The following is a 23,360-nucleotide window of genomic DNA, read 5'->3' as shown; positions in this document are numbered from 1 at the left end:
CAGTGCCCCACAGAGCCCCATACAGACACAGAGTGCACCCCAAAGCTCCCTACAGAGCCCCATAGTGCCATATAGAGCCCCACAGCTCCCTAGAGAGCCCCATACCGCCCTATAGAGCCCCACAGAGACCCATAGTGCCCCATAGTGACCCATAGCACCCCATAGTGACCCATAGTACCCCACAGAGACCCACAGAGACCCATAGTGCACCCCAAAGCTCCCTACAGAGCCCCATAGTGCCATATAGAGCCCCACAGCTCCCTAGAGAGCCCCATACCGCCCTATAGAGCCCCACAGAGACCCATAGTGCCCCATAGAGACCCATAGCACCCCATAGTGACCCATAGTACCCCACAGAGACCCACAGAGACCCATAGTGCACCCCAAAGCTCCCTACAGAGCCCCATAGTGCCATATAGAGCCCCATAGCTCCCCATAGAGCCCCACAGCACTCCCCATAGAGCCCCATAGCGCCCTATAGAGCCCCATAGCACACCCCATAGCGTGCCCTATAGATCCCCATGGCACCCTATAGTGCCCCATAGAGCCCCACAGCCCTTCAGTCCCCCCACAGCCCCCCTGTCTCACCCTGCCCGGCCTCGCTGCAGTCCACGGTGAAGTAGGTGGGCTCATGTGCCTTGAGCCCCGTCTTGGCCACGCCGGGCCCATAGACCTTCACCTTGTGTGGGTGGCTGCCGGCCCCGACCCCCACCTATGGACAGGGACCGGGGGGGGTCAGACCTGAGACCCCCCCCAGGACCCCCCCATAGGTTATGGGGCGCCCCCTTACCCTGAAGGGACTCTGGGGGATGCTGACGCCCCCCCAGGACACCATTGCCGTATGCTTGAGCGGCCGCTTGGGCACGTAGGAGCAGCTGAAGGTGCCATTGCCGTTGTCCTTGACTGAGACGTCCACGGGGTTCCCCTCCGCGTCCTACAGGGGTACAGGGGGTCAGCACCCAAATCCCCCCCAGCACCCAAATCCCCCCCCAGCACCCAAATCCCCGCCTAGCACCCAGATACCCCCCCAGCACCCAAATCCCCCCCAGCACCCAAATCCCCCCCCAGCACCCAAATCCCCGCCTAGCACCCAGATACCCCCCCAGCACCCAAATCCCCCCCAGCACCCAAATACCCCCCTAGCACTCAAATACCACCCCAGCGCCCCAGTGTCCCCCACCTGCATCTGCACTTTGAGGGCTCCCTTGCCCCCGTTCTTGGCATCCACGGTGAACTCAGCTGCTTTGTTCACGGCCACCCCGGTCTTCTCCAGCCCCGGTCCATGGGCCTTGACCTGTGGGGGGGCACAGGGGTTATGGGGTGCAGGTGGGATGTGGGGGTCTCCATGGACACTATGATCTGTATGGATCCTTATGGGTCTCTATAGGTCTCTATGGTCTCTGTGGGTCTCTATGAATCCCTATGGGTCTCTATGCATCCCTATGGGTCTCTATAGGTCTCTATGGTCTCTGTGGGTCTCTATGGATCCCTATGGGTCTCTATGTATCCCTACGGGTATCTATGCATCCCTATGGGTCTCTATAGGTCTCTGTGGTCTTCACAGGTCTCTATAAGTCTCTATTGTCTCGATGTTCTCTACAGGTCTCTATGGGTCTCTATGGTCTCCATGGGCCTCTATGATCTCTATGTGTATTGACTCTATGGATCCCTATGGGTCTCTGTGGGTCTCTATGGATCCCTATGGGTCTCTATAGGTCTCTATGGTCTCGATGTTCTCTATAGGTCTCTATGGTCTCTATGTGTCTCTATCATCTCTATGGATCCCTATGGGTCCCTATGGGTCTGGGTGGTGCCGGCGGAGCCGCACCTTCTCGGGGCAGCAGTCGCGGGACGCGGGGCGGATGTCGGCCATGAAGGGGCTGCCGGCGATGTCGTCGCCGTCGCAGAGCACGTGCACGGCGTAGGCGCCCGGCTCCTGCGGCCAGTACCGCACGTCGCAGGAGCCGTCGCCGCGGTCGTCGCACTCGATCTTGGCCTGCGAGGGGCCCTCCACCGAGAAACCTGGGGGGAACGGGGGGGAAGGGGTCAGGGGCACCCCAAAACCAGCCCCGGGGACAGGGGGGCGACGGAGCCGGGGGGCAGCAAATGTGGGCAAATCAGCTTAAAATCAGCCAGAAATCAGCCTAAACCAGCCCAAATCAGCCTAAAACCAGCCCAAATCAGCCTAAAACCAGCCCACATCAGCCCCAACCCCCCCAGATCCCTCCCACATAGCCCCGGGGAGCCCCAAAATCCCTGCCACAGCCCCCCCTCCCTCAAGGACCCCACAGACCCCTCAGGTCCCCCCCCCCATATGTGACCCTCAAGGGGTCCTTGAGACCCCAGCCTCCCCTGACCCCCCCCGCTGCGCCCCCCTCACCGAGGGTGCCGACGTCATCCCCGATGGCCTCCACCACGAACTCGGCCGCGCTCCCCACGGCGCCGCCCTCCAGCCCCGGGCCCCACGCGCGCACCCGGGGGGGGCCCCCCTCGGGGGACACCTGCACCTCGAAGGGGCTGCGGGGACACGGGGGCACGGACACAGGTGGGCATGAACACACGTGTACATACATACGTGTATATATGTGTACATACATGTGGCCACACGTGTACATGCATACACATACATGTGTGCATACATGTACACACATACACCTACATGCGTGTATACATGCACACATACACCTACATGAATGTATACATGTACACATACACCTACATGAATGTATACATGTACACATACACCTACAGTTGTGTGCATACGTGTACATGCGTGTGCACATACATACGTGTGTGTATACATGTACATGCACATACATAAACATATATACATGTATGTACATTTACACACACGCACACACATACCTATACATGTATGCACACACACACGCACACACATACCTACACATGTATGCACACACATACCTACACATGTACACATGCACACACACACCTACCTACACATGTATGCACACACACACACTACACATGTATGCACACACACTACACATGTATGCACACACACACGCACACACATACCTACACATGTATGCACACACATACCTACACATGTATGCACACACACACGCACACACATACCTACACATGTATGCACACACATACCTACACATGTATGCACACACACACGCACGCGCATACCTACACATGCGTGCACACACACGCACACACATGTGTACACACACACACGCACGCACACACATACCTACACATGTATGCACACACACACGCACGCACATACCTACACATGTATGCACACACACACGCACGCGCATACCTACACATGCGTGCACACACACGCACACACATGTGTACACACACACACGCACGCACACACATACCTACACATGTATGCACACACACACGCACGCACATACCTACACATGTATGCACACACACACGCACGCACATACCTACACATGTGTGCACACACACGCACGCACATACCTACACATGTGTGCGCACACACGCACATACCTACACATGTGTACACACACACACGCACGCACACACATACCTACACATGTATGCACACACACACGCACATACCTACACGTGTGCGCACACACACGCACGCACACACGCACACACATGTATGCACACACACACGCACGCACATACCTACACATGTGCGCGCACACACACGCACACACATGTATGCACACACGCACGCACATACCTACACATGTGTGCGCACACACACGCACGCACACACGCACACACATGTATGCACACACACGCACATACCTACACATGTGTGCGCACACACGCACACACATGTATGCACACACACACGCACGCACATACCTACACATGTGTGCGCACACACACGCACGCACACACGCACACACATGTATGCACACACACACGCACGCACATACCTACACATGTGTGCGCACACACACGCACGCACACACATGTATGCACACACACACGCACGCACATACCTACACATGTGTGTGCACACACACGCACGCACACATGCACACACATGTATGCACACACGCACGCACATACCTACACATGTGTGCGCACACACACGCACGCACACACGCACACACATGTATGCACACACACACGCACGCACATACCTACACATGTGTGTGCACACACGCACGCACACACGCACACACATGTATGCACACACACACGCACGCACATACCTACACATGTGTGCGCACACACACGCACGCACACACGCACACACATGTATGCACACACACACGCACGCACATACCTACACATGTGTGTGCACACACGCACGCACACACGCACACACATGTATGCACACACACACGCACGCACATACCTACACATGTGTGCGCACACACACGCACTCACACACGCACACACATGTATGCACACACACACGCACGCACATACCTACACATGTGTGCGCACACACACGCACGCACACACGCACACACATGTATGCACACACGCACGCACATACCTACACATGTGTGCGCACACACACGCACGCACACACGCACACACATGTATGCACACACACACGCACGCACATGTCTGTAAGCCCCGCCCCCCGCCTCACCTGCGGGGCACGGGCTGCCCCCCCCACAGCACGGACACCGTGTGGGGCCCGGGCACCGTGGGGACGTAGTCACAGGCGAAGACCCCATCTCCGAGCTCCCTCTGCCTGACGGGCTCAGGGCCCTCTACAAGGGGGGGCGGTCAGGGGGGCACCCACAGAGCCCTGCAGGGCCCCCATGGCACCCCCCATGGCACCCAATGCAGCACCCAATGCACCCAGGGAACCCCTATGGGCACCCCATGGCACCCAATGCACCCGGAGAACCCCTATAGAGCCCCATGTGGCACCCCATGGCACGCACTGCAGCACCCAATGCACCCAGAGACCCCTATAGAGCCCCATTGGGCACCTCATGGCACCCACTGCAGCACCCAATGCACCCAGACACCCTCTAGAACCCCATGGGGCATGCCGAGGCTCCCCATAGCACCCCCATTTCCCCCCAGGGCACCCCCAATCCCCCCCATAGCAGCCTGAATCTCCCCCATAGCACCCCCAATCTCCCCCATAGCATCCCCAACACCCCCAGCATCCCCAATCCCCGCCACAGCACCCCCATTCCCCTCCATAGCAGCCCGAATCTCCCCCATAGCACCCCCAATCTCCCCCATAGCATCCCCAACCCCCCATAGCATCCCCAATCCCCCCCACAGCACCCCCATTCCCCCCATAGCACCTCCATGGCACACATTGCAGCACCCAACGCACCCGGAGCCCCCCATAGAGACCCATGGAGCCCCCAAACTCCCCCTGCACTCACTGGGCCCCTTGACGGTGACCTTGAGCTCCCCATTGCCGGCCCCCTTGGTGTAGACCTTGAACTCCGCCGGCTCCTTCACGCGCAGCCCCTTGGGCTGCAGCCCCCGCCCCACGGCACGGACCAGGGAGGGGGTGCAGGCTGGGGGGCAGCGGGGGGTCAGGCCATGGGGTGCCCCCAAAGCCACCCCAGAGACCCCAAACCCGGCCCCATGGATCCCAAACCCAGCCCCATGGATCCCAAACCCAGTTCCATGGATCCCAAACCCGGCTCCATGGATCCCAAACCTGGCCCCATGGATCCCAAACCCGGCCCCAGGGACCCCAAACTTGGCCCCATGGATCCTAAACCCGGCCCCATGGATCCCAAACCCAGCCCCATGGGTCCCACACCTGGCCCCATGGATCCCAAACCCAGCCCCACGGATCCCAAACCTGGCCCCATGGATCCCAAACCTGGCCCCAGGGAAAGGGGGGGAGAGGGGGACCCCAATGCACGTTGGGGTCCATGGGAAGGGGTTGACCCCATAGGGCGCTACGGGGGGTGCAGCACCCGAAGGAGGGGGAGGGAAAGGGGGACCCCCCCCCGTACCGTGGCTGCGTCCCTGCGTGGGTCTGGAGCTTCCCCATAGAAGGAGCAGGACAGAGACAGAGCAGAGTCAGCAGAGACCCCCCCCGAGGGCCTGGGGGGGGGGGCAAGAGCACAGAGACCCCCATGGGGGGAGAATGGAGAGGCCCGAGTGTGGGGGAGGAGCACAGAGACCCCCACTTATGGGGCAGGAGCACAGAGATGCCCACTTATGGGGCAGGCACACAGAGACCCCCAGTGGGGGGAGCAGGAGCACAGAAATCCCCACCTATGGGGCAGGAGCACAGAGACCCCCAATGGGGGGAGCAGGAGCACAGAAATCCCCATCTATGGGGCATGAGCACAGAGACCCCCAATGGGGGGGGGGCAGGAGCACAGAGACCCCCACTGGGGGGAGTAGGAGCACAGAGACGTCACTTATGGAGCAGGAGCACAGAGGACCCCAATGGGGGGGGCAGGAGCACAGAGACCCTCATTGGGGGGCAGGAGCACAGAAACCCCCATCTGTGGGGCAGGAGCACCCAGACCCCATCTATGGGGCAGGAGCACACAGACCCCATCTATGGGGCAGGAGCACAGACCCCATCTATGGGGCAGGAGCACACAGACCCCATCTATGGGGCAGGAGCACAGACCCCCATCTGTGGGGCAGGAGCACAGACCCCCATCTATGGGCCAGGAGCACAGACCCCCATCTGTGGGGCAGGAGCACAGACCCCATCTGTGGGGCAGGAGCACAGACCCCATCTGTGGGGCAGGAGCACAGACCCCATCTGTGGGTCAGACCCCATGGTGGGGGGAGGTGGGGCTCACCCTGCCCCACGTGGACGCTGAAGGGGCTCCGGGGGATGGGCACTCCGCCGTAGGTCACGTGCACGCTGTGCGCGCCCTCGGCCGCGGGCCGGTACGAGCAGCGGAAGGCGCCGTCCCCGCGGGGCTCCAGCGGCGCCTCCAGCGCCCCCCGGCGGCCGCTCGGGTCCGCGATGGAGACCTCGAGCTCGCCCGGGCCCGCGCCTGCGCAGAGGCACCGCGGGGTCAGCGCGGCCGGCACCGGCGGGGGGGCGGGACCCCAACACCCCCAGAGCCCCCCCAGACCCCCCGACCCACAATTCAGACCCCCTTAAACCCCTTTAGACCCCCCAAGACCCCCCAAACCCCTTTAGACCCCCCAAACCCCCTCTTAGAGCCCCCAAACCCCCTTCAGAGCCCCCAAACCCCCTTCAGAGCCCTCCAAACCCCCTTCAGAGCCCCCAAACCCCCTTCAGAGCCCTCCAAACCCCTTTAGACCCCCCAACCCCCTCTTAGAGCCCCCAAACCCCCTTCAGAGCCCCCAAACCCCCTCATAGAGCCCCCCACCCCCCTGCAGAGCCCCCAAACCCCCTCTTAGAGCCCCCAAACCCCCTTCAGAGCCCCCAAACCCCCTTCAGAGCCCTCCAAACCCCCTTCAGAGCCCCCAAACCCCCTTCAGAGCCCTCCAAACCCCTTTAGACCCCCCAAACCCCCTCTTAGAGCCCCCAAACCCCCTTCAGAGCCCCCAAACCCCCTCTTAGAGCCCCCAAACCCCCTGCAGAGCCCCCAAACCCCCTCTTAGAGCCCCCAAACCCCCTTCAGAGCCTCCAAACCCCCTCTTAGAGCCCCCAAACCCCCTTCAGAGCCCTCCAAACCCCCTTCAGAGCCCTCCAAACCCCTTTAGACCCCCCAAATCCCCTCTTAGAGCCCCCAAACCCCCTTCAGAGCCCCCCGTACCCCTTTAGACCCCCCAACCCCCCCAATCCTCCCCAAACCCCCTTAGAGGCCCCCCAAATCCCCTTTTAGAGCCCCCAAACCCCCCTGACCCCCAATTCAGACCCCCCAATTCAGACCCCCCCAAACCTCCCCTTAAGAGCCCCCCAAGCACTTTCAGAGCCCCCCAAGCCCCTTTAGACACCTTCAGACCCCCCTAACCCCCCCTTAGAGACCCCCGAGTCCCCCATTGCCCCCCTTGTCCCCCCCGCTCACCGGCAGTGAAGATGTCGAAGTGGGTGCCCCGGTTGACCACATTCCCGGTGGGCTCGAGGCCGGGGCCCTGCGCTGTGACCCTCGAGGCGTCGCCGGCGGCGCGCCCGACCTGCACCTCGAAGGGGCTCTTGGCGATGTTCTGCCCCGCGAACAGCACCGACACCTGCGGGGCAGCGGGGCTCAGTGGGGCCAGGCCAGATCAATGGGGCTGGGGCAGATCAGTGGGGCCGGGGCAGATCAATGGGGCCATAGAGGAGCTCAGTGTCCTCAATGGCTCCATAGGGGAACTCAATGGCTCCACAGGGGAGCTCAGTGTTCCCAATGGCTCCATATGGGAGCTGCTGGATCACTGTCCAGGCTCTGTGTCCTCAATGACTCCATACGGGAGCTCAATGGCTCCATAGGGGAGCTCAATGTCCTCAATGGCTCCATGGGAGCTCGATGGCTCCATAGGGGAGCTCAATGTCCTCAATGACTCCATAGGGGAGCTCAATGTCCTCAATGGCTCCATGGGAGCTCAATGGCTCCATAGGGGAGCTCAATGTCCTCAATGACTCCATACGGGAGCTCAATGGCTCCATAGGGGAGCTCAATGTCCTCAATGGCTCCATGGGAGCTCGATGGCTCCATAGGGGAGCTCAATGTCCTCAATGGCTCCATGGGAGCTCGATGGCTCCATAGGGGAGCTCAATGTCCTCAATGACTCCATGGGAGCTCGATGGCTCCATAGGGGAGCTCAATGTCCTCAATGACTCCATACGGGAGCTCAATGGCTCCATAGGGGAGCTCAATGTCCTCAATGACTCCATAGGGGAGCTCAATGTCCTCAATGGCTCCATGGGAGCTCAATGGCTCCATAGGGGAGCTCAATGTCCTCAATGACTCCATACGGGAGCTCAATGGCTCCATAGGGGAGCTCAATGTCCTCAATGGCTCCATGGGAGCTCGATGGCTCCATAGGGGAGCTCAATGTCCTCAATGACTCCATAGGGGAGCTCAATGTCCTCAATGGCTCCATGGGAGCTCGATGGCTCCATAGGGGAGCTCAATGTCCTCAATGACTCCATAGGGGAGCTCAATGTCCTCAATGGCTCCATGGGAGCTCAATGGCTCCATAGGGGAACTCAATGTCCTCAATGGCTCCATGGGAGCTCAATGGCTCCATAGGGGAGCTCAATGTCCTCAATGACTCCATAGGGGAGCTCAATGGCTCCATAGGGGAGCTCAATGTCCTCAATGACTCCATGGGAGCTCAATGGCTCCATAGGGGAGCTCAATGTCCTCAATGACTCCATAGGGGAGCTCAATGTCCTCAATGGCTCCATGGGAGCTCAATGGCTCCATAGGGGAACTCAATGTCCTCAATGGCTCCATGGGAGCTCAATGGCTCCATAGGGGAGCTCAATGTCCTCAATGACTCCATGGGAGCTCGATGGCTCCATAGGGGAGCTCAATGTCCTCAATGACTCCATGGGAGCTCAATGGCTCCATAGGGGAGCTCAATGTCCTCAATGACTCCATAGGGGAGCTCAATGTCCTCAATGGCTCCATGGGAGCTCAATGGCTCCATAGGGGAACTCAATGTCCTCAATGGCTCCATGGGAGCTCAATGGCTCCATAGGGGAGCTCAATGTCCTCAATGACTCCATAGGGGAGCTCAATGGCTCCATAGGGGAGCTCAATGTCCTCAATGACTCCATACGGGAGCTCAATGGCTCCATAGGGGAACTCAATGTCCTCAATGGCTCCATGGGAGCTCGATGGCTCCATAGAGGAGTTGCTGGATCCTCCCCTGGCCTTGTTCCCACAGCTCCAGGACCTCCCCTACTGAGGCCACCCCCTTGGAGCCCCTCAGCCCCCCGAGCCCCACAGAACCCCCCCGAGCCCCATAGAGCCCCATTGCTGCAGCCCCACCTTGTGAATGCCGGTCACTTTGGGCACGTACGACACGGAGAAGGTCCGGTTCTTGTCGTTGTTGGCCACAACCTTAGCCTATGGGGGGGGGGGAGATGTGAGACCCCCAGTGGCCCATGGCACCCATAGCACCCATGGCACCCACAGCACCCAAGGAACCCACAGCACTCTATGGCACTCATAGCACCCATAGCACCCACCTCCTCGCGGTGCCCAGCCGGGTCCTCCACGTACACGAGCACCTCCCCCTGCCCGGCACTGATGGTCTCCACCGTGAACTCCGCTCGCTGCTTCACCACGTTCCCAGTGGGCTCGATGCCTGCAGGATGGGGGGGGCCAGCCCCATGGCAGGGCTGCTATGGGGCACCCAGCCCCACGGCACTGCACACTATGGGGCTCCCTGCCCCACACCCTCTGCCCCCTGTCCCTATGGTGAGCTCCCCTCTTAGAGGTGACCCCAATCTCTGGGGCCTCCCCTTACCAGGGCCGTAGGCTCGCGCCTTCTTGGGGTTGAGTTTGGGGCGCAGGGGGGCCCCCGGCTTCAGCTTGGCCTTGGGGAACTGGGACAGGTAGGTCATGACCGAGTGCTCGTCCACGTTGGGGTCCACAATCTCCTCGGGGGTGATCACCTGGGGGGCGCCCATGGGGGTCAGTGGGTGCAGGGGGGTGCCCCATGGGGGTCAATGGGTGGTGGGGGTGCCCCATAGGGGTCAGTGGGTGCTGGGGTGCCCCCCGCACCTGGGGGATGCCGAGCCACTCGTCCGCCTGCTGCATGGCCTCGCGCGCGTTCTCCACCGGCTTGCTGGGGTCCCACGAGTCCCAGTCGGGGCAGAGCCCTGGGGGGGGACAGTGTCACCAATGGGCCCATGGTCACAGTGCCCCCCAGTGCCCCATAGCCCATGGCCATAGTGCCCCCTATTGCCTCCCAGTGCCCCATAGCCCCATGTCTCTACATCCCCTGTCCCCATTGCCCCCCAAGTCCCCAGTGCCCCATTGTCCCCAGCTCATCAGGGGCACAGCTCTCCACCAGGGCCCCCATTGCCCCATTGCTCCCATTTTCCCCCATTACCCCCATGTCCCCATTACCCTCATTAACCCCATTGCCCCATTACCCCCATTGTCCCATATGTCCTCATTACCCTCATTACCCCCTTTGGCCCCATCTCACCAGGGGCACAGCTGTCCAACAGCACCCCCATTGCCCCGTATGTCCCCATTCCCCCCATTGCCCCATTAACTGCCATTACCCCCATTGCCCCCCATCTCATTGGGCGTGCAGCTGTCCACCAGCTCCCCCACTGCCCCCATTACCCCATTTACCCCCCATTCCCCCATCTCACCGGGGGCACAGCTGTCCCCCAGCTCCCCCACTGCCCCCATTACCCAATTCCCACGCTTTTGCCTGTCTCGCGATCAGACGCCTTGGCACAGCTGTCCCCCAGCTGCCCCACTGGCCCCATTACCCCCATTACCCCATTGCCCCCATCTCACCGGGGGCACAGCTGTCCCCCAGCTCCCCCACTGCCCCCATTACCCCATTGTCCCCATTGCCTCCCATTACCCCCACTGCCCCCATTACCCCCATTGCCCCCTTGCCCCCCATCTCACCGGGGGCACAGCTGTCCCCCAGCTCCCCCACTGCCCCCCATTACCCTCATTGCCCCCATTGCCCCCCATCTCACCGGGGGCACAGCTGTCCCCCAGCTCCCCCACTGCCCCCATTACCCCCATTACCCCATTGCCCCCATCTCACCGGGGGCACAGCTGTCCCCCAGCTCCCCCACTTCCCCCATTACCCCCATTGCCCCATTGCCCCCCATCTCACCGGGGGCACAGCTGTCCCCCAGCTCCCCCACTGCCCCCATTACCCTCATTGCCCCATTGCCCCCCATCTCACCGGGGGCACAGCTGTCCCCCAGCTCCCCCACTGCCCCCCATTACCCTCATTGCCCCATTGCCCCCCATCTCACCGGGGGCACAGCTGTCCCCCAGCTCCCCCACTGCCCCCATTACCCCCATTACCCCATTGTCCCCCATCTCACCGGGGGCACAGCTGTCCCCCAGCTCCCCCACTGCCCCCATTACCCTCATTGCCCCATTGCCCCCCATCTCACCGGGGGCACAGCTGTCCCCCAGCTCCCCCACTGCCCCCATTACCCCCATTGCCCCATTGCCCCCCATCTCACCGGGGGCACAGCTGTCCCCCAGCTCCCCCACTGCCCCCATTACCCCCCTTACCCCCATTGCCCCATTGCCCCCCATCTCACCGGGGGCACAGCTGTCCCCCAGCTCCCCCACTGCCCCCATTACCCTCATTGCCCCATTGCCCCCCATCTCACCGGGGGCACAGCTGTCCACCAGCTCCCCCACTGCCCCCATTACCCCCATTGCCCCATTGCCCCCCATCTCACCGGGGGCACAGCTGTCCCCCAGCTCCCCCACTGCCCCCATTACCCCCCTTACCCCCATTGCCCCCCATCTCACCGGGGGCACAGCTGTCCCCCAGCTCCCCCACTGCCCCCATTACCCCCATTGCCCCATTGCCCCCATCTCACCGGGGGCACAGCTGTCCCCCAGCTCCCCCACTGCCCCCATTACCCCCATTGCCCCATTGCCCCCCTTCTCACCGGGGGCACAGCTGTGCCCCAGCTCCCCCACTGCCCCCATTACCCCCATTGCCCCATTGCCCCCCATCTCACCGGGGGCACAGCTGTCCCCCAGCTCCCCCACTGCCCCCATTACCCTCATTGCCCCATTGCCCCCCATCTCACCGGGGGCACAGCTGTCCACCAGCTCCCCCACTGCCCCCATTACCCCCATTGCCCCATTGCCCCCCATCTCACCGGGGGCACAGCTGTCCACCAGCTCCCCCACTGCCCCCATTACCCCCATTGCCCCATTGCCCCCATCTCACCGGGGGCACAGCTGTCCCCCAGCTCCCCCACTGCCCCCATTACCCCCCTTACCCCCATTGCCCCATTGCCCCCATCTCACCGGGGGCACAGCTGTCCACCAGCGCTCCCAGCGCGCGCCCGCTCTGCCAGTCGCGGCTGAAGTTGGTGATGGGCAGCTGGGGGAGGCGGTTCTGGATCCAGCCCAGCAGCCGCTGCTTCGGTGTCTGCCGCTTGGCCTCCTCCTCGTCCTCCTCGTCCCACACGGGCATGGAGATGGAGTAGTGCAGGATCAGCGTCCACACCAGCCCCAGGATCAGCTTCAGGTTCCCATCCACGATCGCTTTGCTGTCTGCGGGGCAGCGGCGGCGGGGCGCCACCGGGGGGCGCCAGAGGGGCGTCGTCAGAGGGGGCGTCATCACAGGGGGGTGTCATCATATGGGGGGCGTCATCATAGGGGGGCATCAAGGGGGGGTACCATCATGGGGGGAATCATCATGGGGGTATCATCATGGGGGTATCATCATATGGGGGGTACCATCATGGGGAGAATCGTCATGGGGGTAACAACATGGGGGTATCATCATATGGGGGGTACCATCATGGGGAGAATCATCATGGGGGTATCATCATGGGGGTATCATCATATGGGGGGTACCATCATGGGGAGAATCATCATGGGGGTATCATCATGGGGGTATCATCATATGGGGGGTACCATCATGGGAGGAATCATCATGGGGGGAATCATCATGGGGGTATCATCATGGGGGTATCATCATGGGGGGGCATCATCATAGAGGGGAATTATCATAGGGGGGTGTCATCATGGGGGGGCATCACGGGGGGTGTACCATCATAGGGGGGTATCATCATAGGGGGGAGTCATCACAGGGGGCCATCATCATCGGGGGGAATCGTCACAGGGGGCTATCACAGGGTATGGGGCATGGATCACACAGCGTAAGGGGGACACGGGCCATAAGGGGGACACGGGACACAGGGCACTTGGGACACGTGACATAAGAGGGACATGGGGGGACATGGGCTATAGGGAGGCCATGGGCCATAAGGGGAACATGGGATATGGGGGGACATGGGCTATAGGGAGGCCATGGGCCATAAGGGGAACATGGGATATGGGGGGACATGGGCTATAGAAGGCCAAGAAGGGACACAAAGGGAGCACGGCCCATAAAGGGGCCATAAGGGGGCCATGGGGGGGCCATGGGCCATAAGGGGGCCGTGGCAATGACTCAGGCAATGGGGGGGCAGGAGAGGCGGGGGGGGCCTGGCGCCCATCGATGGCGTGGAAGAGCCCAGAGACCATGGGGGGGGAACTCGTGGGCCCCCATGAGCGGTTTGGGGGGGTCAGGGCAGGGGGCGGAGCCCACCCCTTGAGGGGGGGCACATCCGGGGTCCTCAGCAGTGGCCTGGGGGGGTCCCGGGTCCCCATTAAGGGCTATGGGGGAGTCCCTGGTCCCCATTAAGGGCTATGGGGGGGTTTTAGGCCCCCATTAAGGCCATGGGGGGGTCCCAGGTCCCCATTAAGGGCTATGGGGGGGTCCCGGGTCCCCATTAAGGGCCATGGGGGGTCTCTGGTCCCCATTAAGAGCTATGGGGGGGTCCCGGGTCCCCATTAAGGGCCATGGGGGGGTCCTGGGTACCCATTAAGGGCTATGGGGGGGTCCTGGGTACCCATTAAGGGCTATGGGGGGGTCCTGGGTCCCCGTTATCGCCCATGGGGGGGTCCCGGCGCGTTCCCGCGCCGCGGGGGGGTCCGGGGGGGGGGCGGTGCCGCGAGTGGGGGATGGGACCCCCGGCCCCTCCCCGGCCCCGCCCCCCGCTCCAACATTTTTTGGCCTTATATGGGCTCGGGCTCCAGCGAGGCCCCGCCCCCCCGGGGACCCCCCTCTCCGGCCCCCCCCATTGGGACCCCTCGGTGGGGGGGCGGCAGCGCCGCAATCAGTGTCTGCAGGATGTGGGGAGCCGCAGGGCCTCCCCCGGGACCCCCCCTCCCATCGGAACCCCCCCTCCCTATCGGGACCCCCCCATGGCCCGGCCCCGCCCCGGCGGCAGCGGGACCCCCGCCCCCCCCCGCATTCTTGTGATGGGAGCGGGCCCCCCCCCCACCTCCTTTGTTATGGGCCATGGGGCGGGAGGGGCCGGAGGAGATCGGGGGGGCCCAAAATGGAGGGGGAGATGGGGGGGGGCTTCGATGGAGCCCTGGGGGGGGGGGCAAAAAGGGGGCTCATGGGGGGAGTCCCCACAAAAGGGGGGTCGCAAGGCGGGGGTGTCCAGGATGCGGGGGAGCAAAGGCACCCGATTGCCATGGGGGGCCCCCTGAACCCCCCCCATTACTACAGGGGGTTCGGGGGGGGGATCTCCCCTTAGCACCCCTCCCCCTACCCCCCCCCCGGGGGTCTCCTTAAGGCATCCCTGCACCCTGTGGGGTGCTCCATGGGCCCTAGGGCTCTGTAGGGCTCTATAAGGCTCTATGGAGCGCTATAGGGCTTTGTGGGGTGGTACAGGGCTTTATGGGGTCCTACAGAGCTTTATGGGGCACCGCATGGGCCCGGGGGGCGCTAGAGGGGTTGGGGGATGCTATAGGGACCTGTGGGGCTTTATAAGAACCTGTGTGGTTCTATTGGGCCCCCATAAGCACTCATGGAGCTCTATAAGCACCCATTGGGCTCTATAAAGGCTCCGTAAGTATCCATGGGGCTCTATAGGGTGTCTTTAGGGGTTCTATCAATACGGGTTCTATCCATAGTGTCTCTGTAGGGTCTCTATAGGGTCCCTACAGGGTCTCTATAGGCTATCTATAAGGTTTCTATAGAGTATCTATAGGGTTTCTTCAGGGTCTCTATAGGGTCTCTGTAGGGCCTCTATCTATAGGGTCCCTACAGGGTCTCTATGAGGGCTCTATGGGGTCCCTACAGGGTCTGTATAGGGTCTCTACAGGGTCTCTATCTATGGGGTCTGTATGAGGTCTGTGTAAGGTCTCTATAGGGTCTCTCTCTGTAAGGTCCCTACAGGGTCTCTATAGGGGTTCCATCTATAGGGTCTTTATAGCCTCCTTACAGGGTCTCTATCTATAAGGTCTGTATGGTGGCTCTATAAGGTCTCTACAGGGTCTCTAAGGGGTTCCTATAGGGTTTCTCTCTATAGGGGTTCCATCTATAGGGTCTCTATAGGGCCCCTATAAGGTCTCCATAGGGCTTCTCTCTATAGGGTTTCTCCCTATGGGGTCTCTATAGGGTTTCTGTCTATAGGGTCTCTCTGCATAGGAGTTCCATCTATAGGATCTCTATAGGGTCTCTGTCTATAGGGTCTCTTCGTACAGGGTCTCTCTGTACAGGGTCTCTCCGTACAGGGTCTCTCTGTATAGGGTCTCTGTCTATAGGGTCTCTCCGTACAGGGTCTCTCTGTATAGGGTCTCTGTCTATAGGGTCTCTCTGTACAGGGTCTCTCTGTACAGGGTCTCTCCGTACAGGGTCTCTCTGTACAGGGTCTCTGTCTATAGGGTCTCTGTCTATAGGGTCTCTCCGGACAGGGTCTCTCCGTGTAGCCCCCTCCGGCGCCGCTCACCGATGGACACGAGCTTGATGTTCTCCCTCTCGAGGAAGTCGAGCGCCACGGACACGTTCTCGAGCTGCATCTGGCGGAACGTGGGGCGCGCGTTGTAGCGGCGGCCGAGCTTCTTCTGGCTGAGCACCTCGAGCAGCGCGATCAGGCGCAGCCCGTCCCCCAGGTCCGTCTGCAGGTTCCCCACGCGCTTCTGCACCGCCTTCAGGTGCTCGTTGCACCACCGCGTGAACGTGTTCTGCTGGATGCGCTTCCAGGGCGCGTCCTCCGCCAGCTCCTTCTCGGTCGCCGGCATCTCCCCGTCCGCGGCCTCGCCCCGGGACAACGGCGGCTCCTGCGCCCGAGCCCGCCCGGCTGCGCTCATGGCGGAGGGGAGGGGGGGGCGGGCTGAGGGGAGGGGACACGGGGGGAGGGAGGGGAGACATCGGACGGGAGCGCGCACGGACGGGAGCGCGCTGCGCCCCCTGCGCGTCCCACTGCATCCCAGTGCTTCCCAATGCACCCATTGCATCCCACTGCATCCTAATGCACCCATTGCATCCCACTGCATCCCAATGCACCCATTGCATCCCAGTGCGTCCCAGTGCTTCCCAATGCACCCATTGCATCCCAGTGCGTCCCACTGCATCCCAATGCACCCATTGCATCCCAGTGCGTCCCACTGCATCCCAGTGCTTCCCAATGCACCCATTGCATCCCACTGCATCCCAATGCACCCACTGCATCCCAGTGCGTCCCACTGCATTCCATCACATCCCAATGCATTCCAGTGCATCCCATCACATTCCAATGCATCCCCGCACATCCCAACGCATCCCCATGCAGCCCAGCACATCCCAATGCATCCCCATGCAGCCCATTGCATTCCAGTATATCCCAGTGCATCCCAAAGAATCCCAGCACACTCCAATGTATCCCAGTGCATCCTGATGCGTCCCATCACATCCCAATGCATCCCAAAGGATCCCATCACATCCCAGTGCATTCCAGTACATCCCAATGTATCCCAGTGCATCCCATCACATTCCAAAGCATCCCAGCGCATCCCCCGCATCCCAGCTCATCCCCATGCACCCCAATGCATCTCAATGCATCCCAATGCATCCGCCTGTAACCCCCTGCATCCCATTGCACCCCAGACAGGGACCACACTGCACCCCCTGAACCCCACAGACACCCCCTGAACCCCACTGCATCCCATAGAGAGGGACACCCCCTCTGCACCTCCAGATAGGTACCCCCATAGAGCGGGGACTCCCCCTGAACCCCACTGCACCCCAGAGACCCCCATAGCAAGGAGCCCCCCTGAACCCCATTGCACCCCATAGACAGGGACCCCCATAGCGGGGATATCCCCTGAACCCCACAGACAAGGACCCCCATAGCAGGGATCCCCCTCCACTGTACTCCATTCCACCCCATAGCAGGGATCCCCACCCATCCATCCCCTGCAGAGTTCCCCATAGAGGGCACCCCCATTTAGGAGACCCCCTCTTTGGGTCCCCCCAATTGAGACCCCTCTAAAGCAGCCCCCCCAAAGCGGGGCTCCCCTGCACCCATTGCGCTCCCAAAGACCCTGGACCCCAAAAACGGGGTCCCCCCATTCCTTGTCGGGGGGGGGGTCCCCATCTCCCTCCATGGTTTCCCCCATAGGGGCCATGGGCGCTCCCGGCCGCGCTCACCGCTCAGCTCGGTTCCGCTCCGCTCGGCTCCGGGGCCGCTGCTGCCGCCGGTGCCGGTGCTGGGGGGGGAGCGGCCGGTGCTGCCGCGCGGAGCCTTAATTGGTAACGGGGAGCGCAGGCCCCGCCCCCGGGGGGGGGGGGGGGGGGGGGAGGGGCGGGGGGGTCACATGGGGGGGTACAGGGCATGGGGGGCTATAGGGGCTCATAGGGGGGTATAGGAACCTATGGGGTGGGGCAGGGGGTATATGGGGCATGGGGGGATATAGAGACCCATAGGGTGGGATGTGGGGGATATAGGGACCCGTAGGGTGGGATGTGGGGGATATAGGGACCCGTAGGGTGGGATGTGGGGGATACAGGGACCCATAGGGTGGGATGTGGGGGGATATAGGGACCCGTAGGGTGGGATATGGGGATCCATAGGGTGGGATGTGGGGGATATAGGGACCCATAGGGTGGGACGTGGGAGATACAGGGACCCACAGGGTGGGATGTGGGAGATATTGGGACCCACAGTGGGATGAGGATGATATAAAGACCCATAGGGTGGGATGTGGGGGATATATGGATCCATAGGGTGGGATGTGGGAGATATAGGGCATGGGGGTTTTGTTGGGTCCCATAGAGCTGTGGGGAGTACATGGATCCCATAGAGTGGGATGGAGGAGTATAGGGACTCACAGTGTGCAGGTGCCCTATAGGATGGGGGGCCTACAAGGGGACCTATAGAGCAGGAGAGGAGCCCTTTGGGGCCTCAGTGGGGTGAGGTGGGGCTATGGGGATGCTCTGGGCAGAAGAGGGGCTCCATGGGCCCTATGGCGTGTGCAGACCTATAGGGATGATGTGGGGCAGTTAAGGCCAGTAAAGGGTCTTGGTGGGCCCCTATGGAGCAAGGGTGCCTATAGGGGACACGGGATCTGCGCTGCCCCTCGGCCAAGGAAGCCCCATATGGATTCTATGGGGGAGAGCTGGGGGAGGACCCTTAGGCACTATGGGGAAGGGGGGGCCCATTCGGGAGCTGTGGGGCCCTATAGGACCCTATGGGGCAGGAAACGAGGCAGCGCCGGAAGCGGCTGCTCCAGCCCTGATAGCGCTGGGGGGCATTAACCGGGGGGAATTAATGCAAGAGGGTCCCATGTTACATATGTGTTCTATGTACATTACACGCCTGTGTGGGGGCTGTGTCACTGCAAACACGCGTGTTACATGCGTGTGCGTGGCGCCACACGTGCAAACATGCCCCATGGCTCACACCTATTACACATGTCCAAGGAGCTGCACATACATACACACACGGCTCTGCGTGCACCCCGGGCCCCCCAGCCCAACACCTGTTACACGCGTGTGCAGGCTCCCACATGCCTGTTCTAGGCGTGTTCTGTCGCTCCCACACGCACCAACACGCCTGCTCCACGTCTGTACCGCATGCACATGTGTGTTACATCCCTGTGGAGCTGTGTGCACCTGGACCCACAGGAGATAGGGGCTCAGGGGGCACCAAGGGGGGGGGTTACCCCCCCAGTGATGCTCTATGGGCCCCGGGGGGGGGTTTACCCCCCCAATGATGCTCTAAGGGCCCTGGGCGGGGGGGGATTTACCCCCTTTAAGCCACTTTGGGGGGGGGCAGCTCCACCAGGATGATCTCACCCCAGCAGGAATCCGGGGGGGGGGGAGGGAAGGGGGGGTGTGGACACGTCACAGGGAGGCTTTACCTCCCCCCCGCGGAATCTGGCCCCCCCAAAGCTGAGTCACGCCGGGTTCAGTGTAAACACGGCCCCGACCCTGCTGCTCCTTCCTTATAGGGCCTGAAACAGTGCCGGGCCCCCCCCGGCCCCCCCCCACCTAAAATAGAAGCCATTGGTCTGGGGGGGGCCTGGGGACCACCCCACACCCTGCCCCCGCAATGGGGAGTGGAACAGCCCAAACGTGTCCTCCTGGAAAGGGAAGGAACCAATGTGGGGGGGACACGGGGGGGGTCAGTCATGGAGGGAGCCCTTGAAGCGCTGCTGCAGGGTGGCCACCCTGGTTTCTGTGGGGGGAGAAATGGGGGGGGGACCCTCAAATAGGCCCCCCCCCATGTGATAGAGAAGCCCTAACCCTCCCCCAATGAATGACCCCCCACAGCACCATGAAAGAGCCCCTGCACCCCAAACCCCCCCATATACCCTAAAGGATCCCACCATACCCCAACCCCCTGTACCCCAAAACCTGCCCTCGGTACCCCAATAAACCCCCTGCACCCCCAAATCCCCCCATAAGACCCCCGATAGCCCCCCCATTCCCAAACCAAATCAACCCCCTTTTATCCTAAGTGACCCACCTACACCCCAAAAGGCCCCCCCATTAGGTGTTGAGGTGCCCCCCCTTAGGAATTGGTGTGCCCCCTGCTTACCCATTGCATGGCGCCAGCTCCCCTCAGCCTCCATGGCCAGGTCCCCCAGCAGGGTCATGGCCTCCAGGCCCTGGGGGGAGAACGGGGGGGAAGTGGGGGGCAGGGACCCCCAGACCCCCTCATCGACACCCCCAGAACCACCCATGGGCAACCCCAAATCCCCCGATGGGCACCCCCAAACCCCCCCATGGGCACTCCCAAGCCCCCCCCATGGACACCCCCAGTCCTCCCCTATAGGACCCATGCCCCATCCCCCCCCACCCCAGTATCTCCCTATAGGGCCCAGAGATCGCCCCGAGTGCTTCCCTGGGGGACTTAGGATGCCCCCCAACACGCTCCCATGGGGCTCAGGAGGCCCCCAAATCCTCCCCTATAGGACCCATAGACCCCCCCCAAAACCTTTCCTTGGGACCCAATCCCCCCCCTCCCCATATTCCCCTATAGGGCCCACGCTCTCACCAAGCCTCCCCTATTGGCCCCCCAATCTTTAGGGTCCCCCCCACCTGCTGGAGGTGCCTCAGGCGCCGGCACACGGGGAGGGCCATGGGGCCACATGGGGCGTGCTTGGGGGGTGCTGCTCCCTGCGCATGGGTCTGGGGGACCCCCAGCCCTGTCCCCACAAAAGCAGAGGCCAGAGCGGCCAGGGCCTGTCCAACGGGCAGCAGGGGGGGGACCGGGCCCGGAGGCCCCTGCAGCTCGGGGCTCTGTGGGACAATGGGGCTTAGACCCCCCAATGGGCACCCCACTGGGTACCCCCAACCCCCCACCAATGGGCACCCCCAACCCGCCCCTTGGGCACCCCCAAAACCCCCCATGAGCACCCCCAATGTGCACCCCCAATGGGCACCCCCCAGAGCAATCCCAAAGGGTGCCCCCAGGCCCCCACCATGGGCACCCCCAAACACCCCCATGGGCACCCCCAATCGGCACCCCAATGGGTGCCCCCAGACTCCCCCCAGTTGGTGGCCCCAATGGACAGCCCCAAACTCCCCCATGCTCACCCCAATGGGCACTCCCAGCCCCCCCGAATGGGCGCCCCCAAACCCCCCCATGCCCCCCCCTCACCTCGGCCTCCATCATCTCCAGGTGCTTCTGGGCCTCCCCCAGCTCCTCTTCCAGCTCCCCCAGGCGCGGTGGGGGGTTCCCGGGGGGGGTCCCGGGGCTGGGGCTCAGCGGGGGGGGGTTCAGCACCGCCACCCCCTCGGGGGACTCCAGGACCTCCTGCAGGAAGGTGCTGGCGCGGAGCAGGATGCTGGGGGGCAGAACCAGGGCCTAGAATGGGATTCAAGCCCCCTTGGGGGGGTGGGGGGCAGCTGCTATGGGGGGGTCCCCATTTTGGAGGAGTCCCCACTTTGAGGGGGTCCTCACCTGCTCCGAGCATTTTCCTCTTCCTCCTCCCTGGAGGGGGCCGCATCCAGCAGGTCCCTGATGAACCCCAGCTGCTGCTCGGGGGGTGCTGTGCCCTGGGGGGGCACAAGCACAGAGAATGGGGGGATCCCCCCAAAAAAAACCACCCCCCCGCAAAACATCCCCCCCATGGACCCACCTCCACCAGCGCTGTGTCCTCGGCCTCGCTCAGCATCAGCTCCTCCGCCAATGCCGCCAGCTCTGGGGGTGCAATGGGGGGGTTTGGGGGGGATCAACGGGAGGAGGAGTCAACAGGGTGAGCAATGGGGGAGGTCCATTGGGGGTTCTGGGGGGGATCAATGGGGGGGTCCGGGGGGATCAATGGGGGTAAATAGGGGGGCAATAGAGGGGTCCAGGGAGGTCAATGGGGGGGCTGGGGAGGGTCAATGGGGGCAATATGGGGGCTAAATGGGGGGTCCTGGGGGATCAATGGGGAGGATATGGGGGTTCAATGGGGGGAATGGGGAATCAATGGGAGTAAGCGGGGGGGCAATAGGGGGGGTCAATGGGGGAGTTTGGGGGTTCCCACCTCTCAGCCGCGCTCTCTCGGGCCCATGCCGGAGCTCATCCAAGCGCTTGGCGAGGGGAGGGTTCACGCTGCGGGGGGGAGAGGGAAGCAGTGTGGGACCCCCCCAGTACCGGTCAGAGGGGCCCAGACCCCCGGTACCGGACACGGCCCCGGTTCCCGTTACCGGCAACAGATCCACTCGAGCAGCGCCAGGCGCGGGCGTGAGGGGGTGCAGAGCAGCCGCAGCGCGGCCCCGGGCTCCAGCGGCGCCTCCAGCCCGGGGGGGGAGCTCGGCAGGGCCTGGGGGGGCAGTGACCGCTTGTACCGGATGTACTGGGCCCCCCCCCCCCCCGTTATTGGACTCCCCTCCGGTACCGGACCCCCCCCCGTTAACGGAACCGCCCCCGGTTACCGGAACACACCCCCCCTTTACCGGGACCCCCCCCCGCCATTACCAGACCCACCCCGTTACCGAACCCCTCCCCCTCGTTACCGGAAACCCCTCCGTTACCGAACCCCTCCCCCCCCCGTTCCGGACACTCCCGCCCCCGTTACCCGATCCCTTTCCCCAGTTACCCCCCCCCCTCACCCCGTTACCGGAAGCCCCCCCCCCGTTACTGGACACCCCTCCTCCCCCGTTACCAGACACCCCCCCCTTACCGGAAGCCCTCCCCCCGTTACCGACCCCTCCCCCCCGTTACCGGAAGCCCCTCCCCGTTACCGGACCCCCCTCCCCCCCGTTACCGACCCCCGCCCCGTTACCGGACCCCCCCCGTTACCGGAAGCCCCTCCCCCTTACCGGACACCCCTCCCACCCCGTTACCGACCCCCCCCGTCCCGGATCCCCCTCACCCGCAGCCGCGCCACCACCGCCGCCGCCGCCTCAGCCGCCATTTCCCGCCGTTCGCGCTGATTGGTAGCTACCTCAGGGACTCGCCCGCCCCCCGCTGGGACGTTGCCTAATGGGGAAGCTTCCCGCCTAGCCGCGATCTGGCGCGCACATCGCGATTGGTGGAGCGGCCGCGCTGAGGTCCCGCCTCTCGGGGCCAGTAGGAGACAGCAGAG

General features: G+C 62.8%; 1 protein-coding gene and 1 long non-coding RNA gene across 2 annotated transcripts in view; both read right to left on the bottom strand.

Moving 5' to 3' along the window:
* FLNA (filamin A) overlaps positions 1 to 16,671 on the bottom strand; it is a gene marked incomplete at its 3' end in the record, with an annotated part of 38,043 nt that extends 21,372 nt beyond the window's left edge. Inside the window, exons 1-15 of the mRNA XM_057413496.1 lie at positions 16,310 to 16,671; positions 12,822 to 13,070; positions 10,566 to 10,663; positions 10,309 to 10,456; positions 10,028 to 10,146; positions 9,828 to 9,905; positions 7,914 to 8,076; positions 6,729 to 6,929; positions 5,331 to 5,468; positions 4,571 to 4,694; positions 2,381 to 2,517; positions 1,829 to 2,022; positions 1,181 to 1,294; positions 791 to 934; positions 589 to 712 (exon numbers count right to left, since the gene is read on the bottom strand). Of these exons, the coding sequence (XP_057269479.1) occupies positions 589 to 712; positions 791 to 934; positions 1,181 to 1,294; positions 1,829 to 2,022; positions 2,381 to 2,517; positions 4,571 to 4,694; positions 5,331 to 5,468; positions 6,729 to 6,929; positions 7,914 to 8,076; positions 9,828 to 9,905; positions 10,028 to 10,146; positions 10,309 to 10,456; positions 10,566 to 10,663; positions 12,822 to 13,070; positions 16,310 to 16,670 (2,392 nt within the window). The remainder of the gene's footprint in view (positions 1 to 588; positions 713 to 790; positions 935 to 1,180; positions 1,295 to 1,828; positions 2,023 to 2,380; positions 2,518 to 4,570; positions 4,695 to 5,330; positions 5,469 to 6,728; positions 6,930 to 7,913; positions 8,077 to 9,827; positions 9,906 to 10,027; positions 10,147 to 10,308; positions 10,457 to 10,565; positions 10,664 to 12,821; positions 13,071 to 16,309) is intronic.
* A 5,095-nt stretch (positions 16,672 to 21,766) lies between these two features.
* LOC130601419 (uncharacterized) lies at positions 21,767 to 22,534 on the bottom strand. Its single transcript, XR_008972667.1, has 3 exons — positions 22,480 to 22,534; positions 21,927 to 21,988; positions 21,767 to 21,843 (listed from the first exon to the last, which is right to left on the bottom strand). It is a non-coding gene; the product is annotated as an uncharacterized LOC130601419 (long non-coding RNA).
* Positions 22,535 to 23,360: the final 826 nt, after the last annotated feature.

This window comes from Pezoporus wallicus, unplaced genomic scaffold (assembly GCF_028554395.1).
Source record: "Pezoporus wallicus isolate ANWC-B61680 ecotype Strahan unplaced genomic scaffold, APGP_CSIRO_Pwel_v1 contig_14176, whole genome shotgun sequence".
NCBI lineage: Eukaryota > Metazoa > Chordata > Aves > Psittaciformes > Psittacidae > Pezoporus > Pezoporus wallicus.
Note: the sequence above shows the minus strand (reverse complement) of the source record. Positions and strands in the feature narration are given on the sequence as shown.